Genomic DNA, 24,484 nt, shown 5'->3' with positions numbered 1-24,484 from the left:
GCAATGTATCAAAAAGATCATGCACCATGATCAAGTGGGATTTATTCCGGGAATGCCAGGTTGGTGCAACATTTGCAAATCAATAAATGTGATTTACCCCATAAGCAAAATGAAAGATAAAACCCCATGATCATATCAATAGATACAGAAAAAGCATTTGATAAAATCCAACACCCATTTACAATAAAAACTCTCAGCAAAGTGGGAATAAAGGGACCGTATCTAAACATAATAAAGGCCATATATGACAAACCCACTGGCAGCATCATACTCACAGGACAAAAACTACAGGTGTTCCCCTTAAGATCAGGAATAAGACAGGGATGTCTGCTTCACCTGTCTTATTCCATAGTACATAGTACTGGAAGTCCTAGCCACAGCAGTCAGAGAAGAAGAAATAAAAGGCATCCAAACTGGAAAGGAAGATGTAAAACTGTCTTTATTTGCAGATGACATGATACTGTACACAGAGAACCCCAAAGAAACTACTAGAACTGATAAATGAATTCAGCAAAGTAGCAGGATACAAAATTAATATTCAGTAATAAGTTGCATTTTTATATGCCAATAAGAAACTAACATATAGGGAAATTAAGAAGACAGTCCCATTCACAATTGCTTCAAAAAGAATAAAATACCTAGGAATAAACCTAACCAAGGACATAAAAGACCTGTACTCAGAAAATTATCAGACACTGAAGAAAGAAATTGAAGAAGATACGAATAAGTGGAAGCATATACCATGTTCATGGATAGGAAGAATTAACTATATTAAAATGTTTGTACTACCCAAAGCAATCTATAGACTCAACCTAATTCCTATCAAGATTCCAAGGGCATATTTCACAGATCTAGAACAAATATCTTAAAAATTATATGAAACCACAAAAGGCCCCTCATAGCAACTGCAATCTTGAAAAAGAACAAAGTTGGAAGAATCATGTTGCCTAATATCAAACTATACTACAAGGCCGTAGCAGTCAAAACAGCCTGGTACTGGCATAGAGACAGACACATAGATCAATGGAACAGAATAGAGAGCCCAGAAATAACCCCACATCTTTACATTCGATTGATATTCAACAAAGGAATTGAGCACACACAATGGGTTAAAGATAGTTTATTCAATAAATGGCATTGGGAAAATTGGACAGATACATGCAGAAAATGAAACTAAACCACTTTCTTACACCACACACAAGAATAAATTCAAAACGGATCAAAGACTTAAATGTCAGACCCGGTACCATAAAAATCATAGAAGAAAACATAGGCAGCAAAGTCTTGGACATTGCTGGTAGAAATTTTTTTATTGGCTATACCTCCCCAGGTGAGGGAAACAAAAGAAAAAAAAATAAACAAATGCGACTTCGTCAAACCAAAAGTTTTTTCACAGCAAAGGAAATCATCAACAAAATAAAAAGACAACTTACAGAATAGGAGAACATATTCCGTGATACATCTGATAAGGGGGTAATATTCAAAATTTATAAATTACTTACAAAACTCAACACCAAAAAAGCAAACAATGCAATTAAAAAAATAGATGAAGCACCTGAATAGACACTTCTCTGAAGAGGACATACAAATGGTCAATAGACATATGAAAAAATGCTCACTGTCACTATCATCAGAGAAATGCAAATAAAAAACACAATGAGATACCATCTCACACCTGTCAGAATGGCTATCATCAATAAAACAAACAAACAAACAAAAAACAAGTGCTTTTGTTGGGAGAAAAGAGAACACTATTGCACTGTTGGTGGGAATGCAGACTGGGGCAGCCACTGTGGAAAACAGTATGGAGATACATCAAAAATTAAAAATGAATCTGCCTTTTGACCCAGCAATCCCACTTCTGGGAATATATCCGAAGGAACCCAAAACACTAATTCGAAATAACATAAGCACCCCTATGTTCACTGCAATGTTATTTACAATCACCAAGATATAGAAGAAGCCCAAGTGTCCATCAATAGATGAGCACATAAGACAATTATGGGACATTTACACAATGTATTCTACTCAGCCATAAAAAAGAAGAAAATTTTACCCTTTGCAACAGTATGGAAGGACCTGGAGAACATTATGCTGAGTGAAATAAACCAGTCAGAGAAAGACAAATACCATATGATCTCACTCATATGTAGAATATAATGAACAAACTGATCTAACAAGCAAAACAGAGACAGACTCATAGATGGGGAACAGCTGGTAGGGTGGGGGGAGGTTAGGGGTGGAGGGATTTAGTAAAAAAGAAAAAGGACTCGGGGACATGACCAACAGTGTGGTGATTGCCGGAGAGAGGGGAGTGTAAGGGGACTAAATGGTATGGAAAATATATAATGAAGATTATATATTAAATATATATATATATTTGGAGTTCAGTCATCAACCCCAATCTTTAGATTCTTATGATTAAATTTGTACTTGCCCACAATGATTGTTTATGGAGCCAAAACAAAAAGTTTAAAAATTACTTTTATCACTCTTCTGGTGGTAAAAAAGTGTTTGATCTGATGTAGCTTGGTGGCAAAACCTTACCTGAATTGACATAAAATTATTTACCTTTTTTATTTATCCCACTTAGAGTGGATATATATGTTTTGCTGCGTGAACAATGTGTTTGAAAACAGAATAAAGTTTCATACCCCTTAGGTGTGTGATATGATATATTTTATTAATCCTATTGTCTAAAATTCAAAATTTTCTGAATGTAGAAACATCTGGCCTCAAAGATTCAGCTTTGGTGATTGTGGACTGAAACTCATTCTCCCTTCTGCATTTTTTCAAGAAGTTCTAACTTAGGTACTATTGTCTTGAAAATCTCTCTTTACAGCCTTCAAGTTTCAGAATGTCTCTATCTAGTAGCTAAGTTAGGTTTTACTAAAAGAACTCTGATACAGATGATACAAAGAGACCGAAAATACTTTAAAACAAGATAAAATGTCAAGGGGCACAATTCAGAATCCAAGAATGAGAGGAGTTTTCCATATTTTACTCCTTCACTTCCATATGAATGTGCTGAATAAAAAGAAACATATGTATGTACGGGTACACACATACATACACACTCATGTATGCTACGCACTTGTGCACACATGTTGCCAGTCTAACGGCAAACTTGGAAAACAGAATTAGAGTTATTGAATGTGCATGGTGTTTGTCTCTACATCATGCCTTACTTCCAAAATAGATCTGAATAGTCATTCCAGTAAAAGATATTTACTGTTGCACTTCAACCACACACACTATCTGCCCCAATGTACTCTATTGGCCATCTAATTTTTCTAGTGTGATTATAGAAAATTAAAATTTTTCTTTTTTTAATTACCATTTGCCATAGCATGGATGGACCTAGAGGGTATCATGCTCAGTGAACTAAGTCAAAGAAAGACAAGTACCATATGATCTCACTTCTTTGTGGAATCTAAAGAACAATATAAATGAACAAACAAAACAGAAAATTATTACTTTCCAACATTTTATCCAGTGGAGTGGTAGCAGTGAAATTAGTGTTGGCTTCCTATGTATTAAGAGGATCAGTCTTGGGTGGGTACTGATGAACTGAAGTCCATTGGGACCTGAGTTGTGCACAAAACATTGAATGTGTTGAGAGTAGAGCAAGTGAGGCATAGGTTGTGTGCTCAGCCTCACTGGACTACGCCTCACTTCCGGGGAGCTCTCCCTGCCCTCTTCAGGAAAAAAAGCTGGCCCTTTGCTGTTACAAACAGGGCAAGGCACGGGATTTGAACGGTCAAACCACATTTACTGAGGATCCACTGTGCCAAAATCTGAAGCGGACACTGGGAGCTGTTACAAAGTTATTAGCAGGCGGAAGAGGGAGTCTTTCTCTGCAAAAACTCACAATGTAAGCAGAGACACAGGGCCACTACAAATTAAAGGAATTGTCTGACACTTATCAATAAAAGAACACTGATAGTGTTATTAATATGCCATATGAAACTCAGATTTAAAAACATTTCCAGAAGAAAAATAGTAAATCCTGGGCTTGCTGAAAACACTATATTTTGCAGAATGTACTCTGAATGAAAGTTAGGATGTTATAACTGGGAAAAGGATCACAAAACACAGGTAAATTCCCATCTACAAGAAGGTGTCAATCAAAAGATGAAGGGATGAGATGTGGTCAAGGAAAGACTGGTTCCGGATTGGAGCCTTGGGACACAGAGACAGAGAGCTCCAATGCTGCATGCAGGCTGTTCTAAAAACATCACGCTAGCTGTAGAAAGGCTGTCATTTTAGAGTGTGGAATCTTTCTGTTTTCCAACAGTTAAAATTTTTATATTGCTTTACCATGATGTAAGAGGGTTTAATGATTTCTTTTTCTGTAAGCCTGTGGTCCTGGGGAAGGAAACACAGGGGACAGGCCACTCTTCCCCATGAATGGCAGCAGCATCCTTTGAAGACAATCTCAAGACCTCCTAACTGAAACCCCATGTTTCTAATTTAAGTATGAGACAGCCATTAATCATACAGCCAGGGAGAATTTCGAGTCCCTGCCTATTTGCACAGTGTCTAAAAACAATCAGCTCATCTTTCAAATTTGACCAAACTACAAATGGTATGAGAACTCAGTTTTCTAATAAGGATGTTCATTTTGGCACTCAGTAGCTTACGCATGGCTCACAGATGGCTTCTGTCTCATTTTGTGTAATCCAATCATCCTGCTCTATTGCATCTCACGCTTAGTCTTCAAGAGTAATTGAAAAGCTCACACTGACAATTGTCTCTGTTTCCAGATGTCGTCGACATAAGGAATGTGGCTTTCACCACTTCATTGACATAGGATGTGTACATGGCTTTCCAGGTCAGAGTTGCTCCAAGCAAGGTAACGAGAAAATTCTTCTTTGCATTCCCTCTTGTTACTGCCTAGCACTGGTGTAAGCAAATATGTTCTATAAATGTTCTTTCTTTCAGTAGCTACTTGTTTCAATTTTGGCTGGGTACCACACAGAAAACATTTTGCAACTCTCTTGCTGGTATGGGAATGGTGGCCACAGAGCAGTACCCATGGCCCAGAAAGGGTTCTAAAACATTTAAATAGTAGCAATTTTGGAGGGACCACGTTACTCACAGGCGAACTTTATAGTATTAGCACCTGTACTTCAGCTCTTGTTTTCTGAAATCATGACAGTCTGTCCTCAGCCTTTTTTGTGGCAAGAGGCAGCTTTTATTTTTCCAACTTCTGAAGGATGCACAAGATTTTAGAGGCAAAGTACTGAAACATTTTTAAGCTGTAGGTGTGTTAGTTTATTTTCCCCCTCAGGCTAGTAGTGTTCATCGTTGTATTTTATTTCAGCATAAAAATACCCCCTTTTGAAAAATCAAAACACCTAAAACAAGGAAATATGCAAAGCCTCAGAGCAGCTGAAGGAATTCACACCGGCTTAGGGCTTATCAAGAGCTGGCCTGCAGGGAATGACACTGGAAAATCAGATTTTTACTTAAAAAGTAAATTGTGATTTCAGATTAATGCTGCATTCATTTTAGTAAAATATCAGCACTGTGTGCACTTCCTCGAGTTTTTTCTGTTCACTGCCATCCTCACAATGCACATCATCAGGAAGAATTGTGACGTATGGCCACAGCTAAGAAACATTTTCTAAATCAATAAAAAAATGTATCAGGGAAAATATTTTAGATAAAAACTTATTTTTAAGAGGATCTTAAACTGTTTATAATGGGTGTATAGCTTTGGGATTGAACTAGCAATATAACTTTGCTGGAGAGAGAATAATTAAAAGATAATATCCTTTTCTTTAAGTAGCTTACGTAAAGAATGGGGACTAAGGACTCTATGTTTAGTCTGGGCTTACATACGCACACCTTCTGAGGAAAATGTTTAGGTAATTGCTGCAGTTTTTTCACCTTTTTAGAATCCCAGAGTTTTATATGTGAAGTCACAGACTTAGAACATTAGACCAATAGTGAATATGTTGAAAATAGGTGAGTTGTTGAAATTTCATCTGAATTCTTATGATAGATCCCTGTAAGTTACGAGTTAACTTTTCTTAAGTCCTGTTCAGTGTCAATAATATCAGCACAGGAATCACTGATATGCTCATAAATTAATAGTAATAGCAAAAGTGACCTTTGTCTACAGAGAGTTCCAAGACTCCACAAATATTTATTGAGTGCGTGCTATGTGCCAGGCATTGGGCTAATTAAATCCCCCCTATCCTTACATTTGAAATGAGAGAAAAGCTGACTCAAGGGAAAGAGTCATGGCCAAAGGCCATTTAATTAATTTGCTGTCTGGGGAAATTGCACAGGAACTGGGAAGAAAGCCCAGGTATGAGGACTGCTACGCTGTTGTTCAGAATACAATGCATTGTTGTTCAGAACTCCAGCAGAATACACATTTCATAACTGCATTAAACTAATATAAAATTACAATTGTAAAACAAATGTTGCAAGTAAAAATGTCAGAGGCACAACACGTTCCTGCATTTCCTAGCAATTGTTGACCTGAACTGGAGAATTCACCAGTACGGACACTTTCAGAGGAAAGCGCTGTTAGTAAACTGGATCTTGTGCTAGGATACTGCAGGTCAGGGAGCTGTATTTCATGGTTACACTAGGAGTTGTCCAAAGAACCAAGCAGCAGGCTTTCACGTGGGAGAAGTAGAGGGCAAGTGGTCTGCGAAGCACATACAGTACTTATGCTGGGAATTTCACACATGTGCTGCAAACGAAACTCCTGCGAGGTTTTACAGAGAAGTAGAACAAATGCAGAGTGCAAGTGGCCAATGTCATACCTTGCCAGTGAGGGACTGGAAAAGAAATCTTAGTGTTATCTGACCCCAGGGTCCGCATTTTTAACAAATAGACTATGGTTCTCACTGAAGTGGATTTTCATTGTTTTTCTTCTCTTCATTTGTTATTATTAAAATATGTGTACTGAACACTTACCAAGAGCTACGCATTATTTTTGTGGCTGAAGAATCAAACTGATTAAATCACTGTCTCTGTCTTTGAGAGTCTAGAGAAGTGGGCCCCTCCATAAACAAGTGCGCCACGACACAGGTGATTAAATCTGTAAGACAGGTACACAATGCTGGGGATGCAAAGAAGTAAGGCAGGATCGATTTTGACCTTGATTTGGGGTGAAGTGTGAATATAATATTGAGCTGGACTTTGAAGAATATATTGTATTCCCTCTGTGGAGAAGAGTAAATCTGTTCTAGTTAATGAGAGCATTCTGCTTTGTAAAATCACGTAAGAGCTTCCAGGATTCATAGACCAAGTGGAGGAGGTTATTGTAAAAGAACTAGGCCCAGGCTGCACAGGGGAATTCTCCTAAATCTGCAAAGGCCAAATACTCCCAATGCTACTTCAGTTTTTCTAAGTATAGAAAAGAAAAAAGAAAAACCGCAAGATATTTTTATGAAACAAGAATATCATTGCCATCTAAACTTTGTAAAGATAGCACAAAAAATAAACTACAGATCAATCTCACTTAAAAATATGGAAGTAGAATACTAGATGAAATATTAGCAAACATAATGCAAGAGCATATTATAAAAATAAAACACCATGACTGAGTGATATTTTTCCCAAAATATAAGGATGGTTCAATATTAGGTAATCTACTGACATATTCACCATGTGTTTGAATCTAAGTAGAAAATGATATGATTATATTTATAGAAGCTAAAATGGCCTTTGTCAAAATTTTACAACCATTCCTAATTAAAACATCGAATAAAATAGAAACTGATTATTTATTCTGTGGTGTTAATGTGTATCTAAAACCACATACACACATGCATAATGCAACTGTAAAGTCACTAAATTACCTAGAAGATAATAGTACAGGTATTCACTGGACGGCCAAGAATAAGGAACAGATGCCCACTAACTCTATGACTATTTAAAAATACATTAGAGGTACTAATAATGTAATCAGACTAAACAGTAAGTCCATAAGAATTGAAATAGAAGTGAAACTTTCTATTCATAGATGATATTGTAGTGTATTTGGAAAATCCAAGAGAATCATAAAAACACTATCATAAAAATACAGAAAAATAATGGAATATTAAAACAAAAATCAGAATGTTTTACATACACAAATAATAGCTAATTAGGTGATGTAAAAGGAAATAAAATTTTGGTTATGTTATTAGCAAAAAGAAGTTAAGAATACATTTAACAGAATGTATATAATATCTACTTAAGAAAAAAAATGAAGTATTTTCAAAAGATACAAAAATATATTCGAATTCTGGAAATTTTTCTTGGTTTTGGACAGCATAACATTATAAACCTGTATTGATTCCCATCTTAATAATACATTTAGCATACTCCCAATAAAAATAACATAAAGTTGTTTTATGGAGCTACTGAAGTAGATTTTGAAGTTTGTATGTCAAAATAAACATAAAAATAGCAAAGAGAACCCTGAAAAAAGAACAATGGGAAGGAGTATATTAAAACTTACTATAAAGCTTTCGTTATTAAAACAGTGTGATATTGACTCACAAATAGACAGGAGGCCAGAGAGATCAATGGAAGAGGGTAGAAAGCTCACAAATAGAAAAAATGCAAACGGCAATACAGTGATGACATTTTTAGAATGTCAGGTTGAGAGAGAGACCAAGGAGGTACACAGAAAATGGTGAGGATATGTAAACTAAACTCAGACGGTATCTTGTAGTGGCTCAGACTAGTCAAATTTGGGGCAATTTTAGCATCAAGAATTATGATATTAATGCATTATAGCATAAAAGAAAATATAAAAGACCATAGGTTACCAAAAATAAACTAATAAACAATAAATACAGAACTGCAAAGGTAAGAAGGAAAATATCTTTATGGAAGACTGTGTATTAAACAAAGTTTACCCCTTACCCCAGCTGCTAAGGAATTGAGACATTCCTCAAATTTTCATTAATAAAACCACATTTTAAAAGTTTGTAAGTATGCTCACTGCTTAAATAAATTTATTGAGAATTTTTATTACAAAATTATTATTAAAAAGTAAACATGCAAGTATCAATATAATAGTATTATGAATTTCGTCCATACATCCCCTGGCTCCACAATTACCAATCAAGTTCAATCTTGTTTCACCTAGATGTCTACCTATTTTCCCTCCTTTTTATTTTGAAGCTACCAGTCATCATGCCATTCTACTTGCAAATATTTCCATAAGTATCTTTAAAAATAAGGACTCAAAAACCCACAATATCATTATAACACCCTAAAATATTAATAATTCTTTAACATCATCAAATATTAGTCAAGATCAAGTTGTCAAATGTCTCATAAATGTTATCATAATTATTCTACAGCTTATTTGATTAGGATCCAAATATACTTTTTAAAGAATAGAAAATTTGGTAGTAGCTAAATCTAGACTGTTATAGATTCTGATCCTTAAATTCTAGATTTTCCTCAAGTGCAATAATAATTGTTTCATACTGAAGTTTTGTGTTCAGTCATTTGGCTGGCATGTTAAGTGTTTTTTCTTTAGTAATTCAATACAATTATTTTTTCTTTATTTTTAAAAAATTTTCTATAGTTGTTCAGTTACAGTTGTCCCCTCCCCCTGCATTCCTCTCTCCTGCCTGCCCTACCCATGTCCCACCTCCCACCATCAATCCTGAAGGGATTCTGAAGGTCCAAGAACCTGTAGTTCTGGTTTCCTATGGTCCCTTTAGGCCTAAGAGTTTGCCTGTTTTCAGACAGTTGAAATAAATAAGCTCATGGTAAATCTGTACATTTGATCCATTTAGCCAATTGGTTTTGTGCTCTGTACCACCTCTTCCCTCTTTCTAGCTTCCTGTGGAGGGCTCCTTGTATACCCAGGCAAGTAAAAGACTTGGTAAATTTGGTGACTTGGTCATTTAGAGAAAAGGAGTACTTGCGAAGTGTTGAAGTGTTGATTAAACAAAATGTTTTTTTTAAAGATTCAAAAGGGAAAAAAATAAACTGAAAAATTCTCATGTGGCATACTGACATTTTTATTATATTCACAAGAATATATTCTAAAAGATTAATCATAAAGTGCAGCACATTTTCAATTGTTTAATGCCTTTTTAAATGTTTAGGCAGGTAAACTCCCTATTTTTATATTTTGTCCATGTTTCTATTAGTTTGTCTTGTTTTTATTGTAAACATCAATCCTTTGCCTGTGATACATGTTACAAATATTTTCTCGCATTCTATTTCTTGGCATTTTATCCTTTAATGCATTTGAGGTTTATGTTGGGGTTTGGTGCAAGACTAGAATCTAAGGGAATTTTTCTATCTAGAAGTTAAACAATTTTCACCTTGCTATTTGTTGAATAACAAATAGCACCTTGGTCTCATTGATCTGCAGTGCTTTTTCCTTAAGTCTCCTAAGTGGTAGGGTCCACTTCAGGATCATCTGTTGTGTTTCAGCCAATTGTTCTGTGAATTCTTACACATGGGTTTAATTACTGTTGTGTTATTATACATTTATTGGTTCATATGTTTCAAAATTTCTTAGCCATCATCATATTTTTACTATTTTGACAACTGAGATTTAGAATCATTTTTATCAAGGTAAAACATAAATATTGACATTTAGGAAGTTTGTTGTGATAGATGAAGGGTAAGTGGCATGGATTTACATGTGGCGTTCACCCTTGGGGCAAACGTGTGATATGCCAGCCCCGCCAGTCCGCAGCACGTTCGCTGGGGGCCCTCCCACCCCGTGGGTCTCGGAGCAAAGCCAGGCCAGCCGGTACTATAGAGTAGTCATTCATTGTCTCTGGTTTGTCCGAATTGTTACCAACAACCATGGGAAGAAGCTCAGGCTCTTGGATCTCACACCTGTCTTCTCTGCAGGTTGTTTTGCAGAACCTCGTTATATGTGTCATCCTCTTCTACACCGTGTACTACATGGTTCTCAGCATGGGCTGCGTGGTGCTCCAGTAAGTAGCACATTGCCTTCACACAGAATTAGAAAGCTAGAGTCGACCACAAAAGGAGTTTATATTTATACTTGACATGTCTTTATGAACTAGAGGATGCAGACTTTTAAAAAAATGTGTATCTTACTTTTGTAAATGTGAAAATGAGCAAATGTACCATCACGGAAAATGATAAAAGTAACAGTCATGAAATGCAGTGGATAGAACCAGGCGGGACTCCTCTTTTTACCTCTGGAGGGTCGTCACGGAAGAAAGGGAAGCTCTCACTCCCTCCGCCCGTGTTGGATCAGAAGACGTTTGAACTAGAAGAGAATTTAGAGATAATACACATTCAAAGGAAATATTTTCTGTATGTACTGGAAAAAGCTCTGGACTGTGAGTCAGGAGATCTGCATTCTGGCCCAGGTTCTTAAAATCTTCCTGCTCATCTTGACCAAGGGATAGAGCTCTGATTTCGCTTGTCTTCATTTGTCTGATGAAGGTCATAACCCTAAAGGGGTTATCATGAGGACAAAGTAATCCGTGTAATTTAAATAACATTTTTACTTAAATGCGTAACATTCCTCCCCCCCCCCCCCCAGGAAATTTCTTTGTCTTGCTATGGTTGAATTTTGTCTTTACAAATTTAGGTTGTCAATACATTGGTTTACTTGAAATACATCATGTATTTTTACAAATAATTCCCTAGACATCAATTGTTTATACAAATTAATTTTGTTTTGTAAGCAAGGAGTTAGGCTTTACCATTTCAATATGCAACTTAGTGCCAAATATAATTATACCAAGTTTTGCAATGGGAAGAATGTTATGAAGCATGCTTGCCGGCGAACCCACTGAGGAAGCTTCTGGAGTGGACGCAGCCGTCTTAGCTGCAACCTGGGACTGGAGATGGTGAGGCTGTGCCTGGAACAGAGAAGGGCTGAGGATCTTCGGAGCTCTCTGAGCATGGGGTTTCCAGGGCTTGCAGTTAGTGTGAGTCAGAGGCCAGGGATTTGAAGTACAAGCTCCAAAAGGCAGCGAACTGATTGATCAGCTGCACACATCTGCAAACTCAGGTACAACAGAAGATGTGTACTTAATAGACTCAGATGTTAGAACAGGCAGGGATCTCAGAGATTAATCGTTTCAATTTACAGATAAGAAACTAAGCCCGGGGGGTTCAGTGCCGTGCCCAAGCTCACAGTGAAAAACTCCGTCAGGATTAGAGCCTGGTTTTCGTTTCTAAACCCTGTGCTCTTGCCACAGTATCAGGTTCTCCTCCCACATTGGATGGAAGGGACCTCCAAGATCACAGCTGAGATCTCAAGTACAATGAAGTACACTTGGTGGACACTGTGGACTTAATTGGACAAAGAAGGCAATGTAGATAAAGAGGTTATTTGGCTGCCACCCAAATCAGCCAGTTTTTAAATGTGCCACAAAGAGGGTAAAGCTCTTGACGTTGCTGTCTGTGAAGAGTGCTGTGCAAACCTTGACATGCAAAGTTATGAACTGGCTCCTCCAGAGTAAACTGTTTTCCTCTGTAACATCTTCAGGGTGTATGAATTCAGTGTCCTGGCACCGTTTGACTTCAAAACAAGTCCCTCGTGGCTCAACACAAGTTATAAAGGTAATCGGTTTTCATTTTGAATCTTTATCAGTTAGTGAACTAAATACCTCCAAAAATCAAAACAGTTTTCTGTTTTATAAAATGTTTTTAAACATCAGGCCTTTCTGTCAGCCATCTGTATTAAGATTAAGACTGGATTTCACAATTTGATGTGGAAAAGTGCTATAAAATTTTTTTTAATGGTTACTCCTAAAAGAATGGCATGGAATAAGTGGAACAAGTAGATAGTACTATTATTTGAAAATTTTTTGGAGGTATTATGGGTAAAATTTGTGCATTAAGTATTTTTCCATAAAAAGGGAAGAATGACTTGATGTGCAGATATAGAAAAATGATTGCGAGGTATGAAATGGAAAATTAAGATTACAGAAGAATTTGGATAATATAGTTATTCATTTTTGTAGAATAGAGTAAAATACATGGTGTCAGTACTAAGAAATTATGCAAAACACTGTTATTTTTCCAGCTGGGATGACAGAGGTCTTTCATTTTCTGCTTCACACATTTCTGCTTTGTTTGATTTTCTCCCCCAAATCGTATAAAACTTGTTGCAAAGGTAAAATGGTAAGAAAAAGTGTACTAAGAAACAAAAATTCTTTTTTAAGTTTATTATTTTTTGAAGAAATAATTATTAATAGCTACTATGTTCATAAGCCTTATGTGTATTAATAATAACACCTATTTGTATTGAATATGTGCCACACATACTTGTCTGAGGGGCATTCATGGTGAGTTTGCTCCATCTTTAGAAAAATTAGATTTGAATATTATTTTTCATTATAAAATAATGCACATAACTTAATGAAAGCTTATAAAAAGTATACAATTTTGGAAGATGATTTGACTTTGGTGGTGGGTGCACAATGCAATATACAGATCATTTATCACAGAAATGTACACCTGAAATCTATATAGTTTTATTATCCAATGTCACCCCAATAAATTCAATCAACACACACACACACACACACAAAGGCAAAAATTACTGTAAAAGTAATGAGAGTTAAATGCATTCTTTATTATTGTAAAAAATAAATATTTTAAGCAAATAAATAAATAAATAAAGTATATACAATTAGAAAAGAGAAAAAGAAGAAAATCAATTCCAAACTTACTTTCTAAATATCATTTCTCTTAACATTCTGTTAAATTTCATTCTACTTTTACGAAATAAACTGTGGATTCTTTAAACATTACATTTTTTAAGAAATTACTGGACACCTTTTTTGGAATGTGTATGTAAAAATACAAAAATGGCCTGCAACCAAAGAAATCAGATTTCAAATGTGATTTGTATAGGAAACTTGGTCTGCTGGAACCACTGAATTCAAATAAAATGCTTTAAAACAACCCTCTCAAATGGGTAACCTTATTTTGTGCCATTGTTGATTAAACAATGGCACCTGGGACTTGCTTACTTGGTGTCTTGCTCATCCAATAGGCAATTGCTGGCTTGCTGGTTAATAAATTAATTCTGCATAATAGAACATAATGTGGTTATTTTTTTGCTTCTTAAAAATATGGAGTTTGCCTACCTAGATTTATCAACTCCTGAACTGTATGAACTTACCAATCATTTGCCGTATTTAAAGAGAAAAGAGAGACAATTTTATGAAAAGTGATATTATTACAAAGGGAACTTGGGGGTATATCACATCTGTTTGTCACTTTACAGTTTGATGAATCTTCTTTCAAACCATTACAGTCTTAAAGCTCCGTATCAGAAATGAAGGCAAACCCTTCGCATGTTGGAGGCTGTTAGAGAATTGTGGTCCTGACCTGTATGTGGTCCTGGCTCTTTGTCCATGTTCAGGGAAACCAGTCCGAGACAACTGGTGGATTTAGAAGAGTGCCTCCATGCACAGGAGTCCTTTACAAGGCTTCCCTTCATCCATGGCCACCAGTTATGTTTCCCAGGTCACTATCTGGAGGCACCACTTTATTAAAAGATACAAAAGAACTTATTTCCAAGTTAGGTTACCATTGGTACCAAAACCACCCTATAGTTCACTACATCTTTACATGTTTTTTATTTCTGAAAACTCAGAATTGAAGTTTTCATTAGTTTTTTAATACATCTTCAAAATGAGACTTGCAATCCAATTACAGATTAGTATGCATTGGTTACATTGTAACTTTTCTTTATTGCATTCTACCTTCTAAAATGCTAAGTATAAAGAATGTGAAACAGAAATTATATATTGTTATTTTTCTATATGTCTAATGATTATTAAAAGATGGAATACATTAAAAATTCTTTTCCAAATCTGAGTATTGTTAAGAGAAGGAACATTAAGAAAATTCCTACCGAATTTGTTTTGCTGAAAGACTTGTAATGGTCCTGTTACTAATTGAATTTCAGGATTATTAGTTACTCTAATCCCAAATAGTTACATTCTTCTTTTTATTTTCAGTTCTTTTAATCTCAACAGAGGTCACCTACTTCGTTTGTGGATTACTTTTTGTTCTTATTGTGGAAGAATGGGTGTGGGATTATGCTGTTTCAGTAACTATTCTCCATGTTGCCATCACTTCAACTGGTAAGCAAAACAAAATAAAGTAAACAAAACCTTGTCGTGTGCATATTGTACTCTGATCTCTGATGGCTAAATAACAAACACTGATGGTGAAAGATCTTCACCCCCCTCCCTTATTCATCCTCCCCACCAAGTTCTTCTACCATTTCCTCAGCAAGGTATTGCTTAGCTACATCTTCCAATGCAAAAGTGTACTGAAATGTAGGTGCTTCCGATTCTATTTCCACATTCAACTTAGTAACTTGTAGAGAGTTTACCTCTGTTAAGAATACTCTCCTACAAAATCCTCCCTAAGTCAGAAATTGACTGAAGACTGGGAACTGGAACCCAAGACCTGTACTCAAAGACTTGCAAACTTTTCAACACCAGATAGTTCTTTTAGAAAAGTTACTGAGTTCTTAGACCGAAAGGTTTTTATTTGTACCTGGATTTTTATTTCTACCTGTGATCTTTGGAGTCAGAAGAAAATGGATTCAAATTCTAGTCCTACTTTTTTACTAGGTGGTTAGTCTTAGGCAAATTACAGTATTGCTTACATTATTAGTTGCCTCCTCCACTAAATGGGGGATAATTAGTGAAGTTTCATTGGGAATGATAAATTATGTGACACGGTGTCTAGCATATAATAATTTCTGAGTAAATGATAGCTTTATCCATTTCTTCAAAATTTATACTTCCATTGCAACTTTTTCTCCCTTGTCTAACCATTATTTTTTTAAAGCATGCTAATCAAAGTATGGGTGGCAATCAACCACAAGTTGTAATTCAAAGTTATTATTAACAGCTTAAATCATTCATATTTTCTGTTCCCAGGTCTATTCAAGGTTTAATCAGTCTTCAACTTAACAACACACAATTTTCAAATAAATTGCTACATTCCAGCATCACTGCTACTGGAAAATGCCAGAATCTCCATACCCTAGCATCAATTTCCTGAGACATAAAACCCTGCAGTAACTTGGAGGACCATTGAGCTCCCACCGTTTTAGATCTCTAATTTATTTGGGGCTTAACAGTTCATGGAAGATAGCCAGAAGATATTCACAAAAGGGCTCGGGGTGTAAGGTGGTTTACTCTTCAGGGTTGAGATAAGCAGTCAGTTTTGGATCCAGAAAAGTTACAAGTTAATTGCCTAACACACAGAACGTAGAAAATGCTTCACAAATATCTCTCAATAGAATGGAGTTCACGGTAAGTGGCTCAGAACTTCAGAGAGAGCCAGGCATTGAGGATGCAGGACGGTCTTAGGGCCATCATCAGTGTATATCCCTTCAAATCAACTTGCTGAGCTCACCTGAGACTTCGCAATTTATACCATCATTCCTAGGAGAACAGTTTCAAATATCTGACTTGACAAATGACCTTTTTTAGACTATGACTTAAGGGCAAATTTAGGGGTACCTGATTTCATGGATGGAAATAAAATGTCTCTGTTTTATGGGGATATGTTTTGCCCAAACAGAAATATTTCTTTATGAGTAACAAAATAAGACATGTTTTGAAAGTGAACACATTTTTTTTCTATTACAGTGATGTTGGAATTCCCTTTGACACCACATTGGTGGGCTGCTTTAGGTATTTATATTATATTACCTATATAGATTTTATATATACATATATAATATTTGTGTAATATAAATATATTTATATATAAACTGGGAGCACACAAATTTTCAGATGGGTCAGGCAATTGACCCAGAAGACTGATCATAAGCTTTATCATTCTAAAATTACGGGGACTAAAACACTGGATATATTTTTGCGACATATTCTTTTGGTTCTCTTTCTGTATGAATTACATTACTGTCGTTTTGGTAGTCCAAGAGGAAGAGAAACTACTTTCATATTTTTCTCTGCCCACAAATCGAATAACTGAATTCATCAATCATACACCTGGCAAGAGCATCAGCCGAGTGAACATGGACTTTTCTAAAGCTTTTTCTTTATGTTAACCCAGGTATTGACCACAAGATTTTTTTTTTAAGTTTTCTCTTTTCAGTAAATTTTGCAGTGTTTTTATTTAATTAGTGTCCTTCTTAGTGATGAAAAATGGAAATGCAGCACTTTGCCACATTCTTTTTCCTAAAGTCGAGTGGTTATAGTACCAGCATTATCAATACTTATATTACTTACCAATCTCTTCACTAGAGCTTAGTTCTCCACTTATCTTGTGCGTCCGTAAGTCTTAGATGTACACTTTTCTCCAATATTATTTAGTGCATATAGAAAACATGTGTAGAAAGTTTTATCTTTTTAATATAATAATATTTTATCTTGTATAAATTGTTCAAAATGTAAATTTTTAATAAATTGGAAAAAAGATACTGAAGGACATGCTATAAATGTAACTAGAAATTATCTTTTCTCTATGAAAAACAGGAACTTTTTTGGATTTTATTGACAACGCCACAAAATTTACTGAGCCTTAGAGAGCTAAGTCACATAACAAATGTCACCTCCATGTCAAGGAGAGTCAACTTTAGCATAATGGAACAGCCAATAGAATTTGTTAAAATGGTTTAGTGACTATTTCAGTCTCAATAACCAGGGTTGCATTATGCAGAGGACAGTGAAATGATGTCTGAGCTAATCTTTTTTTGTTTTTTCTTGAGTTAAAAATTTAGATAAAAGAGAATAGTGGCTAAACCCTCTTGAAAATTCTGTCTCTTGGTCTCACATTGGATGCGTGTCCAGGTGTGAGGAAGCTGTGTGGGCCTGTTAGGCCTCTGATTCACAAAGGCCTCTTCCCTCTGGGAGCTTTGCCTTTCTTTGAAGTCATACTCTTACTGCCATTCAGGGAGCAACAGGTATATGAAAGCCCCATAAGGCGAGATTAATATTTTAAAACAAACTGGAATTATTGGGCCAATGAACCCAGAGCTAAAGGCATTTTCATATAACTAAATAGCTCAGGTAAGTGAAATTCTGTGTGTTTATTATTCCTAAAAATTTGGCACAAGTCAGAGATAATTGACTACACTGAGAATCCTTGCTGCAGAATATAGTATATCAAAAACATCATTTTCTTTAAAATTGTTTGTTATACATCATTAAAATCATTGTTAGCCCCCTCCCCAGTGTTTAGTAAACTGGCATTAAGCTTAAAGGATAGAAAAAAGACAGATTTAACTTCTCATAGATGAGACAGATAAGTGGGTAAAACCAGGTCATGGGTGTCAAAAGTCGTTGAATTATGAATATTTGCATTCTTCATTATAGTTTTTTTCAAATAAGCCCCAGTTACAAAGCGCCTTGTTTATAGGGAAAAAAGTTCTAACCAATTTTATTAACGCAAATTTCATTGTGTTAAAGTTGATTTGACTCAACATGCAGAGAAATCAAAGGGTCAAGAAGTATGATTTATCTAGTGAAATAGAAATATTTGTTAGTGAACTGGTTGAGTTTTGAAGCCTCTAACTTCTCAGAATGATTCTGTTTTTTAGAACTCCATATTTAATAGCAATTTATGACTACTAAGATTTCATACTAGAAACATCTACAAAGATTGTGCAGTTTTACATAATGGCTTGCTATGCAAACAAGAAAAGCAAGTTTAATAATATGGAAGGTACGGCAAAACGTGAAAGTTGGAAAAGATTATCTAAAAATTGGGATTTTAGTTAGAAGAATTTGTGTCAGACAATAACTGTAAACTTTTACTGTAAAGATGTTAATAATAACTGAGTGGCTGCCTGATTACAGAGTTTCCTACACATTTAGTGACAAAGCATCAAAAATACCCAGAAACAGGAAACCCTTGTGTGTCCTTACTGTTCGTATTTTACCCAGTAGAATGTAACTCAGCTAGAATGGAAGTGTTTGTTGAGATGTCTGAATTTGTTGGCACATGAAATAATAGTGGCTACAGAGAGAAGCTGGTGACCTTGTATTTGTATTTATTCTATGCCCTGATCAGACTAGCAAGGAGATAAGTGGAGTTTTTCTAACATGCCTTAAAACTATTATGATTTGATTCAAAGACTCACTTTTTTTTTTAGCTATTATGATAAGTTGTTTTGTTTTACTTTTATATAAATGTGGCTTCTGTTAAAGTTTTTATTTCTTTTATGTTGTAACTATTTTTGGTTCTTTTAAGCTGTGATAGCGATGGTAACTGATGGTTTTCATTTTATTCAACTTACACAAAACAAGCCACCATCTGATCAAAGTATTACATAAAGTCTTCCTTAAACTTAATAGTGAAAGGTGCTCTGAGGATTTACCCCTTCGGTCTGCAGAATTAGGACTGAATTTGACTCAATCACTATAGCCGTCATTACTTTTCTGTGGTAAAACTACTACTGATACTTGCTTTTCTATATAAAACATGTTGCCTAAAGATGTCTGCTATTCATTTTCAAGAGTTGTCCAGTGGGAGTGTTGTCTATTTATGTGTGAATATAAAAGTGCTTATTTTGTTTGTTACTGTTGGTTTTTTAGTTTTTTGTTCTTCTCAGTAGTCTTGTGTTAGCACTAGGTAACCTTTGTCTCCTAAGTCAATCAAATGTTAAAGACTCTGGCGTCTTTCTTTTTTTTAATTAACATGTCATTGTTCATCTGTCAAAACTTGATCAGTGTTTCAAGACTACAGTAGGCATTGGAAACAGACTTATCATTATTGATTTGGGGTTTCCTAGAGATAAATATAGTTCACAGTTAAATGTTGAGCTCTAATACAACTGACGATTTAAAATTGAACAATAGTTTATTGTTTTGTAACAATGTCAGTTGTTAAACCTTGACATTTCAATTAAAACATGAATTGTAGTTAAAACAATGCAAATTCAGCAGTTGCATTTGGAGTTAAATTATTTTAACAAATAAATTTATTTAATAAAAATCTGAAAACGATACTTAAAATATCTCCAAGTTAATAACATGTTTTCCTTTTATAATTAGAGAGAAAATACCTTATAAAATATTTTTAAATATCAACAACACAAAGGAAAGACAGGTCTGAAGAGCTAAAAGAAGAATTGAGAATTGTGAATTCCTTGGCACATGCGTTGACTTGATTGCCTTTGAGTTTCTGAGGTTTAAGAGCTCCCTGCTATTAACTTGACAGAACCGTGCACCTCCCTGACGGAAGTTTTGAATTTCAACAATTTACCAGCACAAAATATATATCTACTCTCTCTTAGCTCAATCTATAAACTGCTCTATTTCAAATGCTATGTCAGTTTTAGGAACATTATCTTAGTCACGACAATTGTTCTTATTCATCATCTCACCAATGAATTATTCATTATTGGTAGTTAACCAAAACTTTCCTTTCATTGCTTGCAGGATCCGGCTTAATTTCAATGATATGTGGAGGCCAGGCTTTAGCATACTGTTTGTTCAAAGACAACTTTATCTACCCAGAACTGGATGGTTTTTAACAGAAAAGTTGAATTAATTTGTCTCAGATTTTCTATATGATTATGTACATTGTGTCAGAGTTAAATTGTATTTTTTGTTCATGCCTATATTCAAGATTGAATTTATTCAGGATACTTTATAAGTACGAAAAGAAAAAAGAGAAGTTAATGGAGAGCAGAGGAATCCTAGTCAAGAATTCATGAGCACGATGTCGCAAACTCATAAACGCAGTGCTCCTCATAGCGTGTTCCATAAAATGTTAGTTCTGAAGGATGTTAATAATGCCATGCAAGGAAAGTAAAAGTTTCCTTTTTAAGTATATTTGTGGAAAGTAAATCAGACTTACTTATTTCAGGAATTCTTAAAATCTGTAAAGTACTATTGTAAACTAAGCAGTGGTATGCCTTATGCATGGTTTCTCAGACATATGTGACCAGGACCAGACCTTAGGAAATGCTAATGCATCTTTGGAAGGTATAACATGGAAGAAGGCAGATTCAAAACTACAGCAGATCCCTGTAACCAGAATTAGATTCTATTATTATCCCCAGTATTTTTGCATGTTAGAGTATTCTTATGAAATTATTGCTTTTTAAAAACTGTATCTATTTCTTTCTTTAGATTATGATTGTCTAACAGTGCTTTTCAAAATTTATGTACCTTTGAGTCACCAGAAGTTCTTGTTACAATGCTGATTTTGGTTTAGAAGGACTGTGTGGAGACTGAAAGTCTGTGTTTCTGGCCATTCCTGGGAAATGCCTGTGTTGCTGGTTCATGTTGCTACTTTAAGTAGCAAGGTCTAAGGGCTTGGGGCCATATATGTTTTCAGGTTGTAGAGCTCTATATTGCCAATCCTATGGTTTTTATATCATTGTTTTCAATAAATGCTTGTTGAATCACATTACAAATGAGGAGAGTTAAATTTGTATGTGTCTCAAATATTTATCACTTTAATATAATTTAAATATCTTCTGATACAAAAGAAGTTCACACCATGGTTACGACTAAAATATAAGTAACACACTGCCTCCCGAGAAAAACACACACACACACACAGGCTCACTCCTACACTCCCACACACAAACATTCTGGGAAACAATTAGAAACTAAACAAAACCATCTCTAGAATTTTTCCCCTAGATGACTCTTTTTACCCTGAAATCCATTTATTTCACAAAGATATGCATTTTTCCACTAAGACATGTCATACTAGTTGAATGTACTGCAGGTGACATTCCAAAAACTACCTTGTGTTGATCAGTGACTGGTGAGGTAATGTAAGTTTCTCACGGACATGAAAGTATGAAAATAATGAAGCCATCTCCCTTGCTTCTTTCTCACATTTACTTATAACACACACTGTCTTCTGTCCACTCTTCTCATTCCCTGTTAAATTTCACCAAAATGTTCAATCACAGATGTATCAAAAAATATAACTCATCTAAATCAGTCCAAGGAATGTAAATTTTAAATACTGATAAAGATTATTTTCACCTTTAAAAGAAGGCAACATAAGATAGCTCTGAAAGGGTCAGCATTGTGATCTGTCATTCTCCAGTTAATACCCATTGACAACATTCAGAAAAAAATGTCTCATTAGAAATACAACAAAACTCAATCCTGCTCTATGGAAAATGCAAATATTTTTTGAGCAAACCATGAATACACTAATGAGAAAGTCTATCCCTATAGAAACTTACACTTGGAAGGAATTTACAGAAACACTAAAACTGACTAAATAAATTTGATAATTAAAAAAAGAGTTGGTTGATTAAGTACTTTTTAATATAATGAGAATTAAGTTACACTAGTAAATTAGAATAACAATCTCTCTAGACTCAGAAGACCTTAATGTCTTGTCATATTGTAGTGGAGCTTAATTAGCATGTTTATTTCTAGGATTAGGAACCCATCTGCTCACGTAATTACTATTGTGTTAATCCTCTTTATTTTTTTCTCCTGACCACAAGAATAATCTGTGGTTTTCTTCTTTTATTCATTAAAATGATTATTATTATCTACTTGATGACACCACTTGACAAAAATTAAAAATACAATTAGGTTGCATAGTTTAGCTTAAAAATAATATGTATCACACATACCAACTAAACATTCACTTCAGTTTTTATTGCCTAAAACTATATACAAACTTCTCAAAGAGTCAAGCCCATTTAGTTTATTCTTCTAGTGTCTCACATGGAATAATAAGTTGGTAGGATCCTATCTGGTATTTTTATACATATTTTTCGTATTTTTTTTTAAGAAGGTAACACTTCTACATTGTGCATAACCTTTTCATAAGTATGCTTTGTAAAGCAATTTACATATTCCTTTAATGTTTATTTAAAATAATTATTTTCCCAGTGAATGAACAATATCTTTACTTTTGCTGACAGTGACCCCAAAATATATATATATATATATATATATATATAGAGAGAGAGAGAGAGAGAGAGAGAGAGAGAGAGAGAGAGAGACTACTATTATACCTGCGACCTAAACTTTAGACTCTTACCTAAAATTTTATGGGTTCTGTTCAACCGATTTACCTTTGTAGTTGAATTGATCAATTCAAAAGCTGTTTGGTACCACGCTAGAGTTATAGAGATTATCATATAGAAGTGACGAGATATAAATATATACTATGAGATGGAAAATTCTATGACAAACATCCTAAGGGAAAACATAGGCACTTTCTGAAGTTGTTCCCTAAACTTTAGGAACCTGAATTGCTAGGTAAAGAAATCTATACCAAAAGCATCCATAGATATGGCTGTGGTATAAAAAAGACATGTCAGAAAAGAGAGGAAATAGAATTTGGTTCAAACAGATAAAGGTAATTCTTCAAAATCAAAATGCAATTCTTCAAATGAGCATTTCTACTACAGAAAAAAAGCCTCATAAAAGATGTAAGAATTTGGATATATTTCACTTTTTTAATATAGGAAAATAAAGTTACAACTTTTCCAAGTGTTATGCATTATTTATGTTAGCTGTTTCTTTTATATTTTTCCATATTCTATCTAAATGGTCCTGGTAGTTCAGTAACAAGAAGGCCAAATCACCTTTTAAAAACAGAAGGAAAAGTGTCTATTCAGGTCCTTTGCCCATTGTTTAATTGGATTGTTTGGGTTTTTTGGTGTTGAGTTTTATAAGTTTTTAATAAATTTTGGATATTAACCCCTTATCGGATGTATTGGTGAGTATGTTCTCCCATTCTGTAGATTTTACCCTTTGCAACAGCATGGATGGACCTGGAGGACATTATGTTAAGTGAAATAAGCCAGTCAGAGAATGACAGATAAATAACAAATGATCTCACTTATATATAGAATCTAATGAACAAACTGAACTAACAAGCAAAATAGAGACATTCTTACAGGTACAGAGCAGGTTGACAGCTATGGTGGGGGGCAGGTTAAGGGGTGGAGGGATCAAGCAAAAAGGCAAAGACTCATGTCCATGAACATGGACATCAGTGTGGTGATTGCAAGGTAAAGGGGGGTAGAAAGGGGACAAATGTTAGTGAACAAAATATAATTAAAAACAAACCAGAAGGAATTATCTATCTTTCTTCTTGGTGAGGAATATTTACCCTCCACTGTAGGCTCAGTATTCCAAATAGGAAAGCCATTTGCAATAATTATAATAATAATTGATTCATCTGGTTTAAGGAGTAATAGATATCTCCAGAAGATCTTTCTTTAATTGCAAAAGATAACATATTATAACAGTTGGGAAAACCGGAAGATACCACCTTAGACAAATGATCCAAGTTAACATTGTTAGTAATGGGACTAATTGACAACATGTATCTTCTTGAACGAATATGAATTGAGAACCCAGCATCATTTCTGTGGCACTACTGCCAAAACTGAGTCATTTGAATCTAATCTTAAGAGTACATCAGACAAGCCCAACATTAGGGACATTTTACAAAATAATTGGGCTATATTTTCAAAAATGCTAATATCATAGGATTTAAAGAAAAACTCAAAAATGTTTCCAGATTAAAGAAAATTTAAGCCCTGCCTGGTGTGGCTCAG

General features: G+C 34.9%; 1 protein-coding gene across 2 annotated transcripts; it reads left to right on the top strand.

Moving 5' to 3' along the window:
• The first annotated feature begins 4,738 nt into the window (after positions 1-4,738).
• TMEM244 (transmembrane protein 244) lies at positions 4,739-21,267 on the top strand. Of its 2 annotated transcripts, XM_045189036.2 has the most exons (6): positions 4,739-4,855; positions 10,846-10,931; positions 12,467-12,540; positions 14,955-15,080; positions 16,608-16,652; positions 20,364-21,267. In XM_045189036.2, the coding sequence occupies exons 1-6, from the start codon at positions 4,823-4,825 to the stop codon at positions 20,456-20,458; spliced, it is 459 nt and encodes a 152-aa protein (XP_045044971.2). In that variant the 5' UTR covers positions 4,739-4,822; the 3' UTR covers positions 20,459-21,267. The 2 variants fall into 2 exon arrangements, with proteins under 2 accessions (XP_045044971.2, XP_045044972.2); XM_045189037.2 differs by lacking the exon at positions 16,608-16,652.
• Positions 21,268-24,484: the final 3,217 nt, after the last annotated feature.

This window comes from Desmodus rotundus, chromosome 11 (assembly GCF_022682495.2).
Source record: "Desmodus rotundus isolate HL8 chromosome 11, HLdesRot8A.1, whole genome shotgun sequence".
In the NCBI taxonomy this organism is placed as follows: Eukaryota; Metazoa; Chordata; class Mammalia; order Chiroptera; family Phyllostomidae; genus Desmodus; species Desmodus rotundus.
Note: the sequence above shows the minus strand (reverse complement) of the source record. Positions and strands in the feature narration are given on the sequence as shown.